The sequence below is a fragment of the Salmo salar genome, chromosome ssa14, assembly GCF_905237065.1.
Source record: "Salmo salar chromosome ssa14, Ssal_v3.1, whole genome shotgun sequence".
In the NCBI taxonomy this organism is placed as follows: Eukaryota; Metazoa; Chordata; class Actinopteri; order Salmoniformes; family Salmonidae; genus Salmo; species Salmo salar.
In genome coordinates, this window is record NC_059455.1 from 60,561,826 (window position 1) to 60,584,721 (window position 22,896).

The 22,896-nt window shown below is 45.3% G+C and overlaps 1 protein-coding gene across 3 annotated transcripts in view; it reads right to left on the reverse strand.

Annotated features, from left to right (window-relative positions):
* Positions 1 to 22,896, reverse strand: part of LOC106570049 (sterile alpha motif domain-containing protein 12) — a 186,300-nt gene that overhangs the window by 133,402 nt on the left and 30,002 nt on the right. For 2 of the 3 annotated variants that reach the window (XM_014141982.2, XM_014141978.2), the window contains exon 3: positions 14,864 to 15,443. In XM_014141982.2, coding sequence (XP_013997457.1) covers positions 15,141 to 15,443 — 303 coding nt within the window. In that variant the 3' untranslated portion in view covers positions 14,864 to 15,140. Of the gene's footprint in view, positions 1 to 14,863; positions 15,444 to 22,896 lie in introns of those variants that run through there. The other variant, XM_014141980.2, reaches the window with a different exon arrangement.

The following is a 22,896-nucleotide window of genomic DNA, read 5'->3' on the forward strand; positions in this document are numbered from 1 at the left end:
TGTGTGTGTGTGTGTGTGTGTGTGTAAGTGGGTATAGACTACTGAATGTCTCTGGTTACCCTCCACATGTGCAATAAGTCACAACATGCAGCACACACATCCTTATCAATAGACCATTCTATAACAGGGGTCTCAAATTGGTGGACCGCGAGCCAGATCCGGCCCACAAGGCCATTTAATGTGGCCCACTGTTATGTAAATAAATGCGAAAGTTAACATTCACAACTTATTATGTATATCATCCTTTACTAGTGCTTGGCTTACTGGTACACATTACAAATACACGGTGACCATGATGTGACTCTCTCAGTAACCTAGGCACGATATTGTAAAGTGCTGCTCCCAAATGGCCATGAGATGGGCTATGCTCTGAGATGAGTTCCAATGGGTTCCAAATTAGATGCTAATGCTATTTCTGACTGGAGCAGAGGGGCATCATTCTCAAGGGGATGCAGCCCTCATCCTTAATGAAGCCAAGCACAGTAGCAGAGGGATAATCAGCAGCACAATCACACTGCAACCTCAGCAGGATGCTAATTCAGAGTCACTGCCCATCTACAGTATCTGATCACTAATCATCGTTTAATAACTAGCACAGAGACGTGAGGAAGAATGTCATATATAGCATTTCCATTGTAAGAGGATCAACATGATCATACAATTAGGTGGCTCTCCAGATGCAAACTGATCACTTACTATACGTTTCTTCCTTTGTGTCGGCCTATCGCTCGCAATGCTTTTCTCACAATCATTGAGGATCGGTCTAATAATGGAGCCAGAGGAGATGGTTGCCGTTTAACCAATTGTGCTATTGTGTGTTTGAGTTATTTGTAACTTATTTTGTACATAATGTTTCTGCCACTGTCTCTTATGACCGAAAAGAGCTTCTGGATATCAGAACAGCGATTAATCACCTCGTACCGGACAAAGATTTCTTCTTTAAAGAGTCGGACGCAAAGGATTTACTTCAGACACCCGACAAGGCCAAAATGCACGTCATTTGCATGAAGAAGAGACATCGGGGACGTAGGCTGGGGTGCCTTGTAAAGATACGACAGCGAGTGGGTAATCTGCCTCTACCATCAGTCTTATTAGCCAACGTGCAATCATTGGATAATAAAATGGATGAGCTCCGACCAAGACTATCCTACCAACGGGACATTAGAAAGATATTAAAGTTATGTTTCACAGAGTCGTGACTGAACGACGACATGGATAACATATAGCTGGCTAGGTTCAGAGTGTCGGCAAGATCAAACAGCTGCCTCCGGTAAGACAAGGGGTGGTGGTCTATGTCTATTTGTAAAGAACAGCTGGTGCACAAAATCTAATATTAAGGAAGTCTAGAGGTTTTGCTTGCCTGAGGTAGAGTATCTCACGATAGGCTGCAGACCACACTATTTACCAAGCTGTCTATATACCACAGCAGACCGATGCTGGCACTAAGACCACACTCAACGAGCTGTATACGGCCATAAGCAAACAAGAAAAATGCTCATCCAGAAATGCCTCTCCTAGTGGCCGGGGACTTTAAAAGTGGGGACACTTAACCTGTTGGGGATAGGGGGCAGTATTTGCACGGCCGGATTAAAAACGTACCCGATTTAATCTGGTTACTACTCCTGCCCAGTAACTAGAATATGCATATAATTAGTAGATTTGGATAGAAAACACCCTAAAGTTTCTAAAACTGTTTGAATGGTGTCTGTGAGTATAACATAACGATATGACAGTCAAAACCCTGAGACAAATCCTAACAGGAAGTGGAAATCTGATATATGGAATCACTTTCAAGCCTTTGCCATTGAAACACACAGGGACTTATTAATCATTTAGCACTTCCTAAGGCTTCCACTAGATGTCAACAGTCTTTACAAAGTGGCTTGAGTCTTCTATGGTAGAAACTGACCCAAAGAGAGGCTTGGAATGTTGGTCACAGGGGGAGGGCCATTACTACTATGACGCGGGCGCCCATGGGAACCCTTTTGTTCCGAAACGTTTAGTAAGACAATGCAATCGTCCGCCTTGAATATTATTGAAGCTCTGGTTGAAAAAGGCCCTAAAGATTTATGTTATACAACGTTTGACATGTTTGAACGAACGTAAATATATATTTTTTGCACATTCGTGACGACAAGTCCAGCGCGCCTCGTACATTATGAGTAGCCTTCGGAACGCGCTAACAAGAAGGAACTATTGGGACATAAATTATTAACTTTTTCGAACAAAACTACATTTGTTGTGGACCTGGGATTCCTGTAAGTGCCTTCTGATGAAGATAATCAAAGGTAAGGGAATATTTACAATAGTATATTTGATTTTAGATGGTTCCAAGATGGCGCTAACATGTATCGCCTAGCCTATTTTTCTGAGCATACCACGTCGTTTATTGCAAAGTGTGATTTCCCAGTAAAGTTATTTTTAAATCTGGCAATGCGGTTGCATTCACGAGATGTTACTCTATAATTCTTTGAATGACAATATTACATTTTAACAATGTTTTCGAATAGTTTGTAAATTGTAGCGCTGATTCACCGGAAGCATTTGAGGGAGCATATTTTCTGAACGTCACGCGCCGATGTAAAATGCTGTTTTTATATACAAATATGAACTTTATCGAACAAAAAATGCATTTATTGTGTAACATGATGTCCTAGGAGTGTCATCTGATGAAGATTGTCAAAGGTTAGTGCTGCATTTAGCTGTGTTTTGGGTATTTGTGATGCATGCTTGTTGCTTTGAAAATGGCAGTGTGATTTTTTTGTCAGGGTACTCTAACATAATCTAATGTTTTGCTTTTGCTGTAAAGCCTTTTTGAAATCGGACAACGTGGTTCGATTCAGGAGAGGTGTATCTATAAAATGGTGTAAAATAGTCATATGTTTGAGAAATTGAAGTTATAGCATTTGAGGTATTTGTATTTCGCACGATGCGATTCCACTGGCTGTTGACTAGGGTGGGACGCAAGCGTCCCACGTTCCCAGACTGGTTAAATCTGTTTCACCTCATTTCTACCAGCATGTTACATGTGCAACCTGAGGAGAGAGAGAAAAAAAAATAGAAACTCCAGACCACCTTTACTCCACACAGAGACACGTAAAAGCTCCCTCGCCCTCCATTTGGCAAATCTGACCATAATTCTATCCTCCTGATTCCTGCTCACAAGCAAAAACTAAAGCAGGAAGTACCAGTGACTCTCCTAACAAGGAAGTGGTCAGATGACGCAGATGCTAAGCTTCAAGACTGTTTTGCTAGCACAGACTGGAATATGTTCCGGGATGGCATTGAATATGGAATATGTTCTTCCGATGGCATTGAGGAGTACACCACATCAGTCACTGGGTTCATCAATAAGTGCATTGGTAATGTCGTCACCACAGTGACCGTATGTACATACCCCAACCAGAAAACATGGATTACAGGTCACATCCGCACTGAGCGGGACTCCAACCCAGACACTTACAAGAAATCCCGCCATGCCCTCCGACGAACCATCAAACAGGCAAAGTGTCAATACAGGACTAAGATTGAATCATACTACAACGGCTCTGACGCGCATTGGATGTGGCAGGCCTTGCAAACTATTACGGACTAGAAATGGAAGCACGAGCTGCCCAGTGACACGAGCCTACCAGATGAGCTAAATTACCTCTATGCTCGCTTCGAGGCAAGCAACACTGAAGCATGCATGCGAGCATCAGCTGTTCCGGATGACTGTGTGATCACGCTCTCAAATAGCCGATGTGAGTAAGATCTTTAAAACAGGTCAACATTCACAAGGCCGCAGGGCCAGACGGATTACCAGGACGTGTACTCCGAGCATGCACTAACCATCTGGCAAGTTTCTTCACTGACATTTCCAACCTCTCCCTGTCCGAGTCTGTAATACCAACATGTTTCAAGCAGACCACCATAGTCCCTGTGCCCAAGAACACCAAGGTAACCTTCCTAAATGACTACCGACCCTGAGCACTCACTTCTGTAGCCATGAAGTGCTTTGAAAGGCTGGTAATGGCTCACGTCAAGACCATTATCCTAGAAACCCAATCCAATTTGCATACCACTCCAACAGAGCCAGCAATCTCTATTGCACTCCACACTGCCCTTTCCCACCTGGACAAAAGGAACACCTGTGTGAGAATGCTATTGATTGACTACAGCTCAGTGTTCATCACCATAGTTCCCTCAAAGCTCATCACCAAGCTAAGGACCCTGGGACTAAACACCTCTCTCTGCAACTGGAACCTGGACTTACTGACGGGCCACGCCCAAGACAGTCATGAAGAGGGCACGACAACGCCTATTCCCTCTTAGGAGACCAAAAAGATTTGGCATGGGTCCTCAGGTCCTCAACTGCTCGGCCTCTGACCGCAAGGCACTACAGAGGGTAGTGCGTACGGACCAGTACATCACTGGGGCCAAGCTTCCTGCCATACAGGACCTCTACACCAGGCGGTGTCAGACGAAGGCCCTAAAAATTGCCAAAGACTCTAGCCATAGACTGTTCTCTCTGCTCCCACACGGCAAGCGGTACCGGAGCGCCAAGTCTAGGTCCAAAAGGTTTCGCAACAGCTTATACCCCCAAACCATAAGACTCCTGAATAGCTAATCGAATGGTTACCCAGACTATTTGCATTGTCACCCCCAACCCCATTTTTACTGAGTTGCTACGCTGTTTATTATCTACTGTATGCATAGTCACTTTACCTCTACCTACATATAACCTCAACTAACCTGTGCCCCGCACATTGGCTCTGTACCGGTACCCCCTCTATATAGCATCGCTACTGTTATTTTATTGTTGCTCTTTATTTATATATTTTTATATTGCAGTTTATTTTAGTAAATCCTTTAAAACTTATTTTTCTTAAAACTGCATTGTTGGTTACGGGCTTGTAAGCAAGCATTTCACTGCAAGGTTGTATTCGGCGCATTTGATTTTATATATTGAATTCTTCATTTAAGATACACTTTTGGTCATGTAGTTAGTGGACACCTGCTTGTTGAACATCTCATTCCAAAATCATGGGCATTCATATGGAGTTGGTCCCCCCTTTGCTGCTCTAACAGCCTCATCGCTTCTGGGAAGGCTTTCCACTAGATGTTGGAACATTGCTGCCGAGACTTGCTTCATTCAGCCACAAGAACATTAGTGAGGTCAGGCACTGATGTTGGGCGATTAAGCCTGGCTTGGTCGGCTTTCCAATTCATTCCAAAGGTGTTCGATGGGGTTGAGGTCAGGGCTCTGTGCAGGCCAGTCAAGTTCTTCACACCAATCTCGACAAAACATTTCAGTATGGACCGCACTTTGTGCATGGGGACATTACATTTACATTTAAGTCATTTAGCAGACGCTCTTATCCAGAGCGACTTACAAATTGGTGCATTCACCTTATGATATCCTGTGGAACAACCACTTTACAATAGTGCATCTAAATCTTTTAAGGGGGGGGTTAGAAGGATTACTTTATCCTATCCTAGGTATTCCTTAAAGTGGTGGGGTTTCAGGTGTCTCCGGAAGGTGGTGATTGACTCCGCTGTCCTGGCGTCGTGAGGGAGCTTGTTCCACCATTGGGGTGCCAGAGCAGCGAACAGTTTTGACTGGGCTAAGCGGGAACTGTGCTTCCTCAGAGGTAGGGGGGCCAGCAGGCCAGTGGTGGATGAACGCAGTGCCCTTGTTTGGGTGTAGGGCCTGATCAGAGCCTGAAGGTATGGAGGTGCCGTTCCCTTCACAGCTCCGTAGGCAATCACCATGGTCTTGTAGCGGATGCGAGCTTCAACTGGAAGCCAGTGGAGAGAGCGGAGGAGCGGGGTGACGTGAGAGAACTTGGGAAGGTTAAACACCAGACGGGCTGCGGCGTTCTGGATGAGTTGTAGGGGTTTAATGGCACAGGCAGGGAGCCCAGCCAACAGCGAGTTGCAGTAATCCAGACGGGAGATGACAAGTGCCTGGATTAGGACCTGCGCCGCTTCCTGTGTGAGGCAGGGTCGTACTCTGCGAATGTTGTAGAGCATGAACCTACAGGATCGGGTCACCGCCTTGATGTTAGTGGAGAACGACAGGGTGTTGTCCAGGATCACGCAAAGGTTCTTAGCACTCTGGGAGGAGGACACAAGGGAGTTGTCAACCGTGATGGCGAGATCATGGAACGGGCAGTCCTTCCCCGGGAGGAAGAGCAGCTCCGTCTTGCCGAGGTTCAGCTTAAGGTGGTGATCCGTCATCCACACTGATATGTCTGACAGACATGCAGAGATGCGATTCGCCGCCTGGTTATCAGAAGGGGGAAAGGAGAAGATTAATTGTGTGTCGTCTGCATAGCAATGATAGGAGAGACCATGTGAGGATATGACAGAGCCAAGTGACTTGGTGTATAGCGAGAATAGGAGAGGGCCTAGAACAGAGCCCTGGGGGACACCAGTGGTGAGAGCGCATGGTGCGGAGACAGATTCTCGCCACGCCACCTGGTAGGAGCGACCTGTCAGGTAGGACGCAATCCAAGCGTGGGCCGCGCCGGAGATGCCCAACTCGGAGAGGGTGGAGAGGAGGATCTGATGGTTCACAGTATCAAAGGCAGCAGATAGGTCTAGAAGGATGAGAGCAGAGGAGAGAGTTAGCTTTAGCAGTGCGGAGAGCCTCCGTGACACAGAGAAGAGCAGTCTCAGTTGAATGCCCAGTCTTGAAACCTGACTGATTAGGATCAAGAAGGTCATTCTGAGAGAGATAGCAGGAGAGCTGGCCAAGGACGGCACGTTCAAGAGTTTTGGAGAGAAAAGAAAGAAGGGATACTGGTCTGTAGTTGTTGACATCGGAGGGATCGAGTGTAGGTTTTTTCAGAAGGGGTGCAACTCTCGCTCTCTTGAAGACGGAAGGGACGTAGCCAGTGGTCAAGGATGAGTTGATGAGCGAGGTGAGGTAGGGGAGAAGGTCTCCGGAAATGGTCTGGAGAAGAGAGGAGGGGAGGGGATAGGGTCAAGTGGGCAGGTTGTTGGGCGGCCGGCCGTCACAAGACGCGAGATTTCATCTGGAGAGAGAGGGGAGAAAGAGGTCAAAGCACAGGGTAGGGCAGTGTGAGCAGGACCAGCGGTGTCGTTTGACTTAGCAAACGAGGATCGGATATCGTCAACCTTCTTTTCAAAATGGTTGACGAAGTCATCCGCAGAGAGGGAGGAGGGGGGAGGGGGAGGAGGATTCAGGAGGGAGGAGAAGGTAGCAAAGAGCTTCCTAGGGTTAGAGGCAGATGCTTGGAATTTAGAGTGGTAGAAAGTGGCTTTAGCAGCAGAGACAGAAGAGGAGAATGTAGAGAGGAGGGAGTGAAAGGATGCCAGGTCCGCAGGGGAGGCGAGTTTTCCTCCATTTCCGCTCGGCTGCCCGGAGCCCTGTTCTGTGAGCTCGTAGTGAGTCGTCGAGCCACGGAGCAGGAGGGGAGGACCGAGCCGGCCTGGAGGATAGGGGACAGAGAAAATCAAAGGATGCAGAAAGGGAGGAGAGGAGGGTTGAGGAGGCAGAATCAGGAGATAGGTTGGAGAAGGTTTGAGCAGAGGGAAGAGATGATAGGATGGAAGAGGAGAGAGTAGCGGGAGAGAGAGAGCGAAGGTTGGGACGGCGCAATACCATCCGAGTAGGGGCAGAGTGAGAAGTGTTGGATGAGAGCAAGAGGGAAAAGGATACAAGGTAGTGGTCGGAGATTTGGAGGGGAGTTGCAATGAGATTAGTGGAAGAACAGCATCTAGTAAAGATGAGGTCAAGCGTATTGCCTGCCTTGTGAGTAGAGGGGGAAGGTGAGAGGGTGAGGTCAAAAGAGGAGAGGAGTGGAAAGAAGGAGGCAGAGAGGAATGAGTCAAAGGTAGACGTGGGGAGGTTAAAGTCACCCAGAACTGTGAGAGGTGAGCCATCTTCAGGAAAGGAACTTATCAAGGCGTCAAGCTCATTGATGAACTCTCCAAGGGAACCTGGAGGGCGATAAATTATAAGGATGTTAAGCTTGAAAGGGCTGGTAACTGTGACAGCATGGAATTCAAATGAGGAGATAGACAGATGGGTCAGGGGAGAAAGAGAGAATGTCCACTTGGGAGAGATGAGGATTCCAGTGCCACCACCCCGCTGGCTCGACGCTCTAGGGGTATGCGAGAACACGTGGGAAGACGAAGAGAGAGCAGTAGGAGTAGCGGTGTTATCTCTGGTAATCCATGTTTCCGTCAGCGCCAGGAAGTCTAGGGACTGGAGGGTAGCATAGGCGGAGATGAACTCAGCCTTGTTGGCTGCAGACCGGCAGTTCCAGAGGCTGCCGGAGACCTGGAACTCCACGTGGGTTGTGCGTGCTGGGACCACCAGGTTAGAGTGGCAGCGGCCACGCGGTGTGAAGCGTTTGTATGGCCTGTGCAGAGGGGAGAGAACAGGGATAGACAGACACATAGTTGACAAGCTACAGAAGTGTTGTTTCTTGTATTATTGTCTCTTGTGTCTTTAGAGAACTGTTTCACTCTGATATCCTTTTTCTTCTGTCCTGATTTTCTCTTTCTTTTCTTCTGTTAACTAGATATTCTTTGTTGTTCTTCGTTAGCTAGCTAGCTTCATTTTGTCATGCGGAAACTGGAAAGGGCCTTCCCCAAACTGTCGCCACAAAGTTGGAAGCACAGAATTGTCTATAACGTCATTGTATGTTGTTGCATTAAGATTTCCCTTCACTGGAACTAAGGGGCCTAGCCCGAACCACAAAAAACAGCCCCAGACCATTATTCTTCCTAAACCGAACTTTACAGTTGGCATCCGCCAAACCCAGATGCATCAGTCCGACTGCCAGATGGTGAAGCGTGATTCACCATTCCAGAGAATGTGTTTCCACTGCTCCAGAGTCCAAATGGTGGCGAGCTTTACAACATTCCAGCCGCCGATTGGCATGAGCATGGTGATCTAAGGCTTGTGTGCGACTGCTCGGCAATGGAAACCCATTTCATGAAGCTCCCGACGAACAGTTCTTGTGCTGACATTGCTTCCAGAGGCAGTTTGGAACTCGGTAGTGAGTGTCGCAACAGAGGACAGATGATTTTTTACACGCTATAGCACTCGCCGGTCACGATCTGTGAGCTTGTGTGGCTAACCACTTCGCGGCTGAGCCGTTGTTGCTCCTAGACGTTCCTACTTCACAACAACAGCACTTACTTAAAGTTGACCGGGGCAGCTCTATCAGGGCAGAATATTTTTCTTCTTTTTTCTCCCCAATTTTGTGCTATACAATTGGTAGTTTCAGTCTTGTCTCGTTGCTGAAACTCTCGTACGTACTCGGGAGAGGCCAAGGTCGAGAGCCGTGCGTCCTCCGAAACACAACCCAACCAGTTTTGCACCGGGGCCTCCCACTCTTTCTATTCTGGTTAGAGCCAGTTTGCACTGTACTTTGAAGGGAGTAGTACACAGCGTTGTACGAGATCTTCACTAATGCTTATGGATGAATGGTAGAAAGTCCCCACTGCAATGTTCCAGCAGTTAGTGGAAAGCCTTCCTAGAAGAGTGGAGGCTGTTATAGCAGCAAAGGGGGGACCAACTACATATGATTACAAGCAGGTATATTTCAATAGCACTTGGTGATACATCAAACAACATTTAGTATTACAATAAAATACTGCTATCCTTCTTACAGTATGCTCTTGCGGAGGTGAACCTTCAAATAGAACCAACACTGGTGCAAGCGTCTCCATTTCCCCACAGTTACATTATACAAGATTTTGCTGGATGCGTTCATTTTGACTGCAATCCAAAGACCGTCTAACACCAAGGGTCCGTCTCAAAATGGCACTTTATTCCATATATATATATATATATAAAAAAAGTTGTGCAATACATATGGAATATAGTGCCATTTGGGATACAGATCAACTGTCTCGTATCTACAGCTGCATCTCTTGGTCTGTCTAAAGTGGAGGCCATTGATTGACCATGTTCTAATTCAGTCAAGCCACTGCTCTATGACAGGGGTGTGTGATTCAATAGTCACCAATCCTTTAATCTTCCCCTTTCCTCTTCTGATTACATATGTCAGTGCACCTCTTTACTGATTACACATACGGTATCAGTCAAATGTGTACATAAACTCATTTACCACACCACGCTCTTTGCTCCCCGCCACGACTCGGTCTTTGTAATTACACAAGATTAGGTACTAATATCTAATTACGCCTTAATATGCTTTAATGCACTTTTAACGACAGCCTCCGAATTTGACTTTAACGGAGCTATCTTGTGGTTGCATCAAAAGGGGGGAAATCTTGGCAATCGAGGCTGGAGGCGGTCAGATGGGAAACACTGATTTTGGCTGTCGCTCGACGACGTTGGAAGGGGATGGCAACTGGCGGCTGCATATTGAAGTCATTCAAAGAAGTGAAAATGTAGCACTGCTGCAAAGCCCATGTATCTAAAATACATTGTACCGTCAGAGCTAGGGCATAAAATGGGGGATGTGGAAGAGTTATGATTTGGATACGCTGCCGTGTATTGATTTGATACTTCCGAGAGGTGGAACAGTGGGCCAAGACCAATGAAATTGAGTAGTATTGACGCCCTACAAGAGGCTTAGGTTTTCTACTAGTAGTACTACTATGTTACTATAGTTACCATTGCAGAGGAAGTCCTATCAAACAGAGGGCCTTCACCTAATCAGACCAGAAACGAACACCACACAACACAACATGATTTTCAATTTCCAACTCAATTTCCTAGCCCCGGCCAGAGTGTGACAATGCATTGACCAATCCTGATTTACAAAACAAAAATATAAAAACCCAACAAGTGTTGATCCCATGTCTCATGAGCTGAAATGCCAGAAATGTTTCATACGCACAAAAAACATCACATTTTGTGCACACATTTCTTTACATCCCTGTCAGTTTGCGCTGTTCTGTGAAGGGAGTCGAACACAGCATTATACGAGATCTTCAGTTTCTTGCCAATTTCTCGCATGGAATAGCCTTAATTTCTCAGAACAAGGATAGACTGATGAGTTTCAGAAGAAAGGTCTTTATTTCTGTGTTCGATTAAAGGCTCAAAATGCCCAGAAACACTGATGCTCCAGATACTCAACTTGTCTAAAGAAGGTTTTCTTGCTGCTTTAAATCAGCCAACCGTTTCAGCTGTGCTAACATAATTGCAAAAGGGTTTTCTAATGATCAATTCGCTTTTTAAAATGATAAACTTGGATTGGCTAGCACAACGTGCCATTGGAACACAGGAGTGATGGTTGCTGATAATTGGCCTCTGTACGCCTATGTAGATATTCCATTAATAAAAAAAAAAAAATCTGCCGTTTCCAGCTACAATAGTCATTTACAACATTAACAATGTCTACACTGTATTTCTGATCAATTTGATGTTATTTTAAAAACGGACCAAAAAAAGTGCTTTTCTTTCAAAAACAAGGAAATTTCGACGTGACCCCAAACTTTTGAACGGTAGTGTGTGTTTATACACACACACACACACACACACACACACACACACACACACACACACACACACATACATACATACATAGCTCAAAAAAATAAAGGGAACACTTAAACAACACATCCTAGATCTGAATTAAAAATAATCTTATTAAATACTTTTTTTCTTTACATAGTTGAATGTGCTGACAACAAAAATCACACAAAAATAATCAATGGAAATCCAATTTATCAACCCATGGAGGTCTGGATTTGGAGTCACACTCAAAATTAAAGTGGAAAACCACACTACAGGCTGATCCAACTTTGATGTAATGTCCTTAAAACAAGTCAAAATGAGGCTCAGTAGTGTGTGTGGCCTCCACGTGCCTGTATGACCTCCCTACAACGCCTGGGCATGCTCCTGATGAGGTGGCGGATGTTCTCCTGTGGGATCTCCTCCCAGACCTGGACTAAAGCATCCGCCAACTCCTGGACAGTCTGTGGTGCAACGTGGCATTGGTGGATGGAGCGAGACATGATGTCCCAGATGTGCTCAATTGGATTCAGGTCTGGGGAACGGGCGGGCCAGTCCATAGCATCAATGCCTTCCTCTTGCAGGAACTGCTGACACACTCCAGCCACATGAGGTCTAGCATTGTCTTGCAATAGGAGGAACCCAGGGCCAACCGCACCAGCATATGGTCTCACAAGGGGTCTGAGGATCTCATCTCGGTACCTAATGACAGTCAGGCTACCTCTGGCGAGCACATGGAGGGCTGTGCGGCCCCCCAAAGAAATGCCACCCTACACCATGACTGACCCACCCCCAAACCGGTCATGCTGGAGGATGTTGCAGGCAGCAGAACGTTTTCCACAGCGTCTCCAGACTCTGTCACGTGCTCAGTGTGAACCTGCTTTCATCTGTGAAGAGCACAGGGCGCCAGTGGTGAATTTGGCAATCTTGGTGTTCTCTGGCAAACGCCAAACGTCCTGCACGGTGTTGGGCTGTAAGCACAACCCCCACCTGTGGACGTCGGGCCCTCATACCACCCTCATGGAGTCTGTTTCTGACCGTTTGAGCAGACACATGCACATTTGTGGCCTGCTGGAGGTCATTTTGCAGGGCTCTGGCAGTGCTCCTCCTGCTCCTCCTTGCACAAAGGTGGAGGTAGCGGTCCTGCTGCTGGGTTGTTGCCCTCCTACGGCCTCCTCCACGTCTCCTGATGTACTGGCCTGTCTCCTGGTAGCGCCTCCATGCTCTGGACACTACGCTGACAGACACAGCAAATCTTCCTGCCACAGCTCGCATTGATGTGCCATCCTGGATGAGCTGCACTACCTGAGCCACTTGTGTGGGTTGTAGACTCAGTCTCATGTTACCACTAGAGTGAAAGCACCGCCAGCATTCAAAAGTGACCAAAACATCAGCCAGGAAGCATAGGAACTGAGAAGTGGTCTGTGGTCTCCACCTGCAGAACCACTCCTTTATTGGGGGTGTCTTGCTTATTGCCTATAATTTCCACCTGTTGTCTATTCCATTTGCACAACAGCATGTGAAATGTATTGTCAATCAGTGTTGCTTCCTAAGTGGACAGTTTGATTTCACAGAAGTGTGATTGACTTGGAGTTACATTGTGTTGTTTAAGTGTTCCCTTTATTTTTTTGAGCAGTATACATACATATACATACATACATACATACATACACACACACACACATATTCAACTTGTTTGTTTACAGTTGTTCTCGAGCACAATACTACATTCATCATGATTTGAGTGCTCTTGTTGATTCTAATTGAGTGGAAAAAAGATGCGCATGATATTTCCAAAGAGATTGATTGGGCTGCAAATTGCATTGTGCGCCCGCTTGTTTTAATTGGATTCTGTTCATTAATGCTAGATGGGATGATGAGCAAAATTACTAGCGTGTTTTGTGCATATCGTTATCGCTAATTGATCCTGAGACAACAACACCTCACAACTGCAGGTAATTACACTAATTGTGAGACAACATCTGAGTAACTGTTTGCTTCATTATCGGCAGGCTAATGAGGAAATGCATAATTTACAGACAACGTGCTAAGATTATCTAATATCTAAGGTTATCGTCAAAGAAGTTTGAAGTCAGCCAAACTCGTGGTAATGGTCTCATGAGGAAAATGAAATGGATGAAAAAGGGCCCTTTTCTTAATTCTTTACACAGAGCATAATTTTACATTTGTTTACATACAGTGCAGTCGGAAAGTATTCAGACCCCTTCCCCACATTGTTACGTTACAGCCTATATTCTAAAACTGATAAAATAGAATTCTCAACCTACACACAATGCCCCATAATGACAAAGCAAAAACTGGTTAAAGGAATATTTGCTAATTTATTAAAAAACAGATACTTTATATACATAATTATTCAGACCCTTTGCTATGAGACTTGAAATTGAACTTCAGGTGCATCCTGTTTCCATTGGTCATCCTTGGAGAGATTTCTACAGCTTGATTGGAGTCCACCTGTGGTAAATTCAATTGATTGGACATGATTTGGAATGGCACACACTATATAAGGTCCCACAGTTGACAGTGAAGGTCAGCGTAAAAACCAAGCCATGAGGTCAAAGAAATTGTCCGTAGAGCTCCGAGACAGGATTATGTCGAGGCACAGATCTGGAGAAGGGTACCAAAAAATTACTGCAGCATTGAAGGTCTTCAAGAACAGTGGCCTACAGCATTCTTAAATGGAATAAGTTCGGAACCACCAAGACTCTTCCAAGAGCTGGCCGCCTGGCCAAACTGAGCAATTGGGGGAGAAGAGCCTTGGTCAAGGGGGTGACCAAGATCCCAATGGTTACTCAGAGCTCCAGAGTTCCTCTGTGGAGATGGAGAACCTTCCAGAAGGACAACCATCTCTGCAGCACCACCAATCAGGCCTTTATGGTAGAGTGGCCAGACGGAAGGCACTCCTCAGAGTAAAAGGCACATGACAACCCTCTTGGAGTTTGCCAAAAGGCACCTAAAGACTCAGGACAATGCAGGTGTGGCTTCAGGACAAGTCTCTGAATGTCCTTGAGTGTCCCAGCCAGAGCCCGGACTTGAACCCAATCGTTTATCTCTGGAGAGGCCTGAAAATAGCTGTGCAGTGAAGCTACCCATCCAACCTGACAGAGCCTGAGAGGATCTGCAGAGAAGAATGAGAGAAACTCCCCAAATACAGGTGTGCCAAGCTTGTAGCGTCATACCCAAGAAGACCCGAGGCTGTAATCGCTGCTAAAGGTGCTTCAACAAAGTACTGAGTAAAGGGTCTGAATACTTCGTTTATTTTTTATAAATTAGCAAACATTTCTAAAAAAACAGTTTTTGCTTTGTCATTATGGGGTATTTTGTGTATATTGATGAGCGAAAAAAAGATTTTAATCATTTTTAGAATAAGGCTGTAAAGCACCAAAATGTGGGAGAAGTCAAGGGGTCTGAATACTTTGTATGCACTGTACATGTTACTGACATGGGATTATCACTGCATGTAGTTAGATCCTATTACTGTTAATAGAAAGTAGCCTCATCCACATCTTAATGGAATGCCGTGCAGTGTGCCCTGGTTCAGCACATAGCCTCAGCCATCTCCGTTTCCTTGCGGCGTAAGTGCATCATGGATGAAGTGCTCAATTTCGCCAGTCACGGCGAGTCGAGAGGGCGTCAGTACTTCACAAATAAACAAACATTGTAATGTAAATCAGTCGTGCTCCGAGAGGTTGAGTGCGTGGCAATTAGCCGTCTCGCCATTATGCGGCAGGTGGGTTGTTAGCGGGTGGGCGGGTGTGACCTTGCCGAGGGGCTCGTTGGGGGAGGGTATGATTGACATGACGGTAACCACGACGACAGATACTCGGGCTATGGCTGGCGCACCTGTGATGTCATGCTGCTTGAAGGAGTCACTGTAGATCTGGTGTTGCTTGGGGCAGTGCTTCTTCAGCCACTTGCACACGTCCTGCTGGGTCCACAGGGCCACCGGCTTGGACAGCTTTACATTCCCCGGCTGCATGGAAGGGAAAGACAACAGATGACTTATTAAGTTCCAATATTGATGGCACATACACTATACCAGTAATACAAGAGAGACTACCTATACAGTGCATACACACATACAAACAATACCAACCAATGCAGATAAAAGGGCCCTTTGTTTCATCCTCATGGATGATCTGCATGTCAGTAATAGACAGCAATACACAAGAGTAGCAAGCGTATGCACTATGTAGGCCTAGGGTTAGAAATTACACAGTACCTGCCAGTACCAATGATATAGCAATGTCTACGGATATGGTAATGAGCAGATACGTACATTACACAAGCAGCACTAATGGAATCATGGTACAGTAGTATTTAAAATCAGACCAAAAAGAGGACATACTGTAGATAATTTGATCCGACAACAACATGCAGCCAGGTGGATAGTTATTTTGCCTGATCCCACAGGCATTCGGTCTGCGTCACGCTGAACAACCAGCCACTGTAGCTAAAGTGCTGGCGTCGCTTCCTTTTGATTGAGGTGCTACTAAGATTAGAGCCACCCCCTTCCTCCCATCTCCCTCCCACTCCAGTCAGCGGCGGCTCGCTGTGCGGTGCGGCATAGCGATAGAACATGCCTCCATCTAAACTAGCATAACAACACAGTACCCACAGCATTGCCCTGTCTGTCTGTACCCGACTGACTAGAGAGAGACAGGGAGCGAGATAGACAGAGAGCACCACCGGGGAAGACCGTCATTCCCCACGTGCCAAGCATAGTCAGAGTACAGACAGATGACCGACGTGACTGCTTTGGAAGGCCACAGAGACGCTGAATCTGCAGGTAAGGAAGCGATAGGAGACCTCCGCTGAGGATGGCGTTGCAACAAAATCCCACGTTAACCATTAAATACAGCTCAGCACTAATTAACCCTGACTGACAGCCTGGGGCATATGATACAGTACATTGTAGGAAGAGGAGGGAGCTAGTGTAGTTCTGTATGGCTTAGGCAGAAACACTACCATGATGAGCCAGTAGGGAGAAATGGAGAGAAAGGGCATATATATATATATACACATACATACACAAATATATATGGAGATAGAGAGAGATATATATATACACATACATACATACACTGCTCAAAAAAATAAAGGGAACACTTAAACAACACAATGTAACTCCAAGTCAATCACACTTCTGTGAAATCAAACTGTCCACTTAGGAAGCAACACTGATTGACAATAAATGTCACATGCTGTTGTGCAAATGGAATAGACAACAGGTGGAAATTATAGGCAATTAGCAAGACACCCCCAATAAAAGAGTGGTTCTGCAGGTGGAGACCACAGACCACTTCTCAGTTCCTATGCTTCCTGGCTGATGTTTTGGTCACTTTTGAATGCTGGCGGTGCTTTCACTCTAGTGGTAACATGAGACGGAGTCTACAACCCACACTAGTGGCTCAGGTAGTGCAGCTCATCCAGGATGGCACATCAATGCGAGCTGTGGCAAGAAGGTTTGCTGTGTCTGTCAGCGTAGTGTCCAGAGCATGGAGGCGCTACCAGGAGACATGCCAGTACATCAGGAGACGTGGAGGAGGCCGTAGGAGGGCAACAACCCAGCAGCAGGACCGCTACCTCCGCCTTTGTGCAAGGAGGAGCACTGCCAGAGCCCTGCAAAATGACCTCCAGCAGGCCACAAGTTTGCATGCGTCTGCTCAAACGGTCAGAAACAGACTCCATGAGGGTGGTATGAGGGCCCGACGTCCACAGGTGGGGGTTGTGCTTACAGCCCAACACCGTGCAGGACGTTTGGCATTTGCCAGAGAACACCAAGATTGCCAAATTCGCCACTGGCGCCCTGTGCTCTTCACAGATGAAAGCAGGTTCACACTGAGCACATGTGACAGACGTGACAGAGTCTGGAGACTCCCTGGAGAACGTTCTGCTGCCTGCAACATCCTCCAGCATGACCGGTTTGGCGGTGGGTCAGTCATGGTGTGGGGTGGCATTTCTTTGGGGGGCCGCACAGCCCTCCATGTGCTCGCCAGAGGTAGCTTGACTGCCATTAGGTACCGAGATGAGATCCTCAGACCCCTTGTGAGACCATATGCTGGCGCGGTTGGCCCTGGGTTCCTCCTAATGCAAGACAATGCTAGACCGCATGTGGCTGGAGTGTGTCAGCAGTTCCTGCAAGAGGAAGGCATTGATGCTATGGACTGGCCGGCCCGTTCCCCAGACCTGAATCCAATTGAGCACATCTGGGACATCATGTCTCGCTCCATCCACCAACACCACGTTGCACCACAGACTGTCCAGGAGTTGGCGGATGCTTTAGTCCAGGTCTGGGAGGAGATCCCACAGGAGACCATCCGCCACCTCATCAGGAGCATGCCCAGGCGTTGTAGGGAGGTCATACAGGCACGTGGAGGCCACACACACTACTGAGCCTCATTTTGACTTGTTAAGGACATTACATCAAAGTTGGATCAGCCTGTAGTGTGGTTTTCCACTTTAATTTTGAGTGGGACTCCAAATCCAGACCTCCATGGGTTGATAAATTGGATTTCCATTGATTATTTTTGTGTGATTTTGTTGTCAGCACATTCAACTATGTAAAGAAAAAAGTATTTAATAAGATTATTTCTTTCATTCAGATCTAGGATGTGTTGTTTAAGTGTTCCCTTTATTTTTTTGAGCAGTATATACATACATACATACATACATACATACATACAAGTATGGTGTGCGTGTGACAGAGAGAGTTAAAGAGAAAGGACAAGGCTGGAAAGAGGATCGATAGATGACGGGAGAGAGGGATTAAGTCAGAGGCTTTGCTCACTACTGCTCAGGGGTGAGTGTGTATAATGTGCACTGCCCATGGTGAGCTTGGTGGGAACTGCAACAGTTCCTGAGACAATATTACATAGTACTGTAATGTAGCACAGAGCAGTGTTTCTGGGACTATAACATCGTGTGAGGCTATGCCTGCCAGCCATGGAACGTAGAGAGAAAGAAAGAGAGCGAGAGAGGAAATAGAAAAGGAGAGAGAGGAAAGAAAAGGAAAATCCACATAAATGCGTTTGAGACCAAGCCAATTATAGATTTGAGTGACAGCGCTGGTGTGCGACTCGAGAAAAAGCTAGCTTCATTTCTAAGTGAGAATATGCCTGTGCGCACACGCTCGCAAACACAACACAGTCAATCTGTCCTTGGCATATTTAAAAAAACACTATGCATTTCAGGTGTTTCTCATGTTACCTTAGCAACAGAGCAAGGACAACTTCAAAAACAAAACGCACAAGAGAATTTCAACCCACAAAGCCAAAATTAAAACATACAGTACACCCACAGCAACACACACTGACTACTACCAGGTGTAATGAATAGGATACTAAAAGCCTTACAGGTAGTTAATTAATTACTTACTTATATTCAATTAAAGTAATACCATTATTACAATAATGTAAAGGCATTTCAAGAGTTGTCGTAGAGTAGTGTAGTGTCGTAGTGTTGCCGTAGCTCCACCACCATGTGTAGCCTAGTAAGTACACTATACTGCCCTACTAAGCAAAAGAGTAGCAACTGTGCACGGGGGACCACGGGGGACCAGTACGGGGGGGACAAAAATTAAAAATATGAAATGTATGCATTCACTACTGTAAGTCGCTCTGGATAAGAGCGTCTGCTAAAATGACTAAAATGTAAATGTGCATTTGGTAAAAAAATGAGTTGACATTTTTTATACATTAACTACATGCTTTATCATGTAGACAAATATCCTGACTCCATTGTGTTGCATAGAAAATGCCATCCCTGCCATCCCTAACGTCAGTTACTGCCATTTACCTTGGTTTCACTGAGCTTTGGGCTGCAGTGTCTACGGTTTACCTTGGTATTATGCATTGTTCTTTGCTGATACAAGAATCAAACTATATGACACTGATAGCCACATACAAATAAATACATTAACAAGTGTTTAATTTATTTTTTTTTTTTTTTTTTTTTAAATCGGCATGGAAACCAGTGGTTGTATCAAGCAAGAAGGCAGTAACTGCCGTCTAGGGTCAGAGGTCAGGGTCAATATTAACAAAATAAAAAAAATAACCTCATAGTATGACAACAGATAACTACATCTCCAATGATTGTGCTTACAATTCATTTGGCTGGACAGTAACAAAACCACTGAAGTCATTTTTTTCTAATTTTCACTCCATAAGCAGTTACTGCTCTTTTCCTTGGTAGGGCAGTATACAGCTCTGGCATTTAAACATACAGCGCCATCTAGCGAATGAATGACCACACCGCATCATTCCATTGATACAGTACACAATTATTTCCTCAATGATGAGGGAACAGAGTTACGCTGACCGAATAAGTGTGTATTGGAGACATTGAGCCCGTGTCGTTCCCTCCCTATCCCAATTCCCTAGTTCGGCATTGCGGCAGGCGTCGCCTGGGCCCACAGTTTCTCTCTCCCAAAGCTCCAAGGCGCAGAAAAGTCGCTAATTATTCAATTTCATTGCGGGGATAAGGCAGGCTAGGCTGTCTCTATATGTGGACGGCAGGCCGTGCGGCAAGGGAGAAATAACACGCTAAGTAAATTAATAACCGTTTTAAAGACGCTTCCGGGTTGAAATTAGAATTAATGACATTTTATTTTCGTGTCGAATCGCCAAATTGGCAACCCTTCCCTTATGGGATTAATTGACACTAACAAACATTACAATAATTCACTAAGGTAATTAAATGATCATTCTTCCAGCGTTCTCTGCATTGCGCATCACAGTGATTTTTAAAATAAAAGATAACCTTATTTACTATTGTGTATAGAGTTATCCAAACAATAATTACACCCATAGAGCAGTAAAATAACATATTCAGACAAATAAACAAAAGTCACTTGAACCCAGTCTGACACAAAGAGAAGATATATATGGTAGACAAGCCTACACACACACACCATATTTTTCCATTTAATTATAGGTAGGTCTTTTTCTTTTATTCCCGGCTTTATCTAAATATTCCGCAAACGGAAATGCACAAAAAAAACAAAAACATTCACATTTCTCCTTATCACTCAGCCATATAATGCCAGGGTATATCTGGTGTGCTTTCTGGAATAACAGCAAGCCTATATCGCGGTAGAAAGAGCAAGAGGATAAAATTAGTTTCATTCTCCATTTCTTCCGAGGTCACAATAATAAGTCTTTCCTCTTCCATTTCACCACAATACTGACCTGTTTCAATACGCAGAGGCAATATCCCTGATCTTACCTGTTTCAATACACAGAGGCAATATCCCTGATCTTACCCGTTTCAATACGCAGAGGCAATATCCCTGATCTTACCTGTGCACATAGCAATCTCTTTTTAGGTAGGTTATACATAATATATATCCCTCACACACGAATTTGATTTACAAGCAGTGTGGAGACAGACTTTATTGGGCCACATCAAAGAAAGAACATACACAATGCTGGCTTTTAATTCCCTGACCTTGGGAGTCATATGGGTGCATTATGAAGCAGGGCAATAGGAGTTGGTGACTAATATATTGCTTTGGGCATGATTTTAATTATGTGTAAGGTTTGTTGATTCTCAATTATAATATATACACTGAACAAAAATATAAACGCAAAGTGTTGGTTCCATGTTTCATGAGCTGAAATAAAAGATCCCAGACATTTGCCATACGCACAAAAAGCTTATTTCTCTCAAATTTTGTGCACAAATTTGTTTACATCTCTGTTAGTGAGCATTTCTCCTTTGCCAAGATAATCCATCCACCTGACAGCTGTGGCATATCAAGAAGCTGGATAAACAGCATGATCATGGGGCCTCCCAAGTGGCACATCGGCATAAGGCACTGCAGTTTTTGAGGTTTCACTACAGATCCGGGTTGTGTCATAGCCGGGAGACCCACGAGGCGACACACAACTGGCCCACTCGTCGTCCGGGTTAGGGGAAGGTTTGTCCAGCCGGGATTACCTTGTCGCATATCGCTCTAGTGACTCCTGTGGCGGGCCGGGCGCATGCACGCTGACACGGTCACCAGTTGTACGATGTTTCCTCCAACACATTGGGTGCGGCTGGCTTCCGGGTTAAGCGAGCAGTGTGTCAAGAAGCAGTGCGGCTTGGCAGGGTCGTGTTTCGTAAGATGCATGGCTCTCGACCTTCGACTCTCCCGAGTTTGTATGGGAGTTGCAGCGATGGGACAAGACTAACTAGAAAACGGGGTAAAACGTTTTTTTTTAAGAATACAGCATGATCATTACATAGGTTCACCTTGTGCTGGGGAAAATAAAAGGCCACTCTAAAATGTGCAGTTTTGTCACGCAACACAATGCCACAGATGTCTCAAGTTTTGAGGGAGTGTGCAATTGGCATGCTGACTGCAGGAATGTTCACCAGAGCTGTTGCCAGAGAATTGTATGTTCATTTCTCTACCACAAACCGCCTTCAACGTCATTTAAGAGAATTCGGCAGTACGTCCACCTGGCCTCACAACCGCAGACCATGTGTCACCACGCCAGCCCTCCACATCCGGCTTCTTTACCTGCGGGATCATCGGAGGAGTATTTCTGTCTGTCATAAAGCCCTTTCGTGGGGAAAAACTGATTCTGATTTGCTGTTCATAAGGAAAATCGGTCATTTGAAATAAAATTAATCAGGCCCTAATCTATAGATTTCGCGACTCTGCATGGGCGCTGCCAAGGGTGGGCCTGGGAGCCAGCCACCCACTGGGGAGCCAGGACCAACCAAACTGTACAATGTGTATGGTTGAAAATAGTTTGGGATTAAGACATTAAGACATCATAACATAACTCCTATATTTCTAATGAGGATTCCATGCAGTGATGACATTCTTTTTCAAATGAACCTACATGGTGGTTTATCACTCTTACTTGTATACTGTAGGAACATAGAAGGCCTGTACCATGCAGTGAGACAGAAAGAATCCTAGTTTTTCCATCAAAGGCTTAGCTACGTGGAGCTTCTTGAAGGACATATTGTCTGGGTGAAAGCAGTTCCAGTTAGCCAGATAATTATCTGTCATTTTCTTTCTCATCTCCCTTCAGAGACAGAGGCGGAAAGAGGAGGTAATGTCCGGTCCGTTGCCTCGACAGGATGCTATTTTTGGAGGAAATAAAAACAAATCTCCACTGACGACAACCTTTAATCTAAATAAATAGTTCTCAGGATACATTGAATAAGGGCTGTCGAAAGACCACAATGGTTAGGTACCAGAAAGTGTGTAGTAAGGAAGCAATTATTGAAATCAAGATGGGCAATTCAATTTGTTAGAATTACATTATTGAAAAGTCTGTAAAAATGTGCAACCGTACAGCAAAGGATGGGACCTGTTACTAATATCCCCAAATTAACCTACAAATCTATTACAGACCAATGATCATGTATGAGTGGTCACCCCAGCCTGGGTACCTATCCTGACATTCGTTAGAGCAGACTTTCTC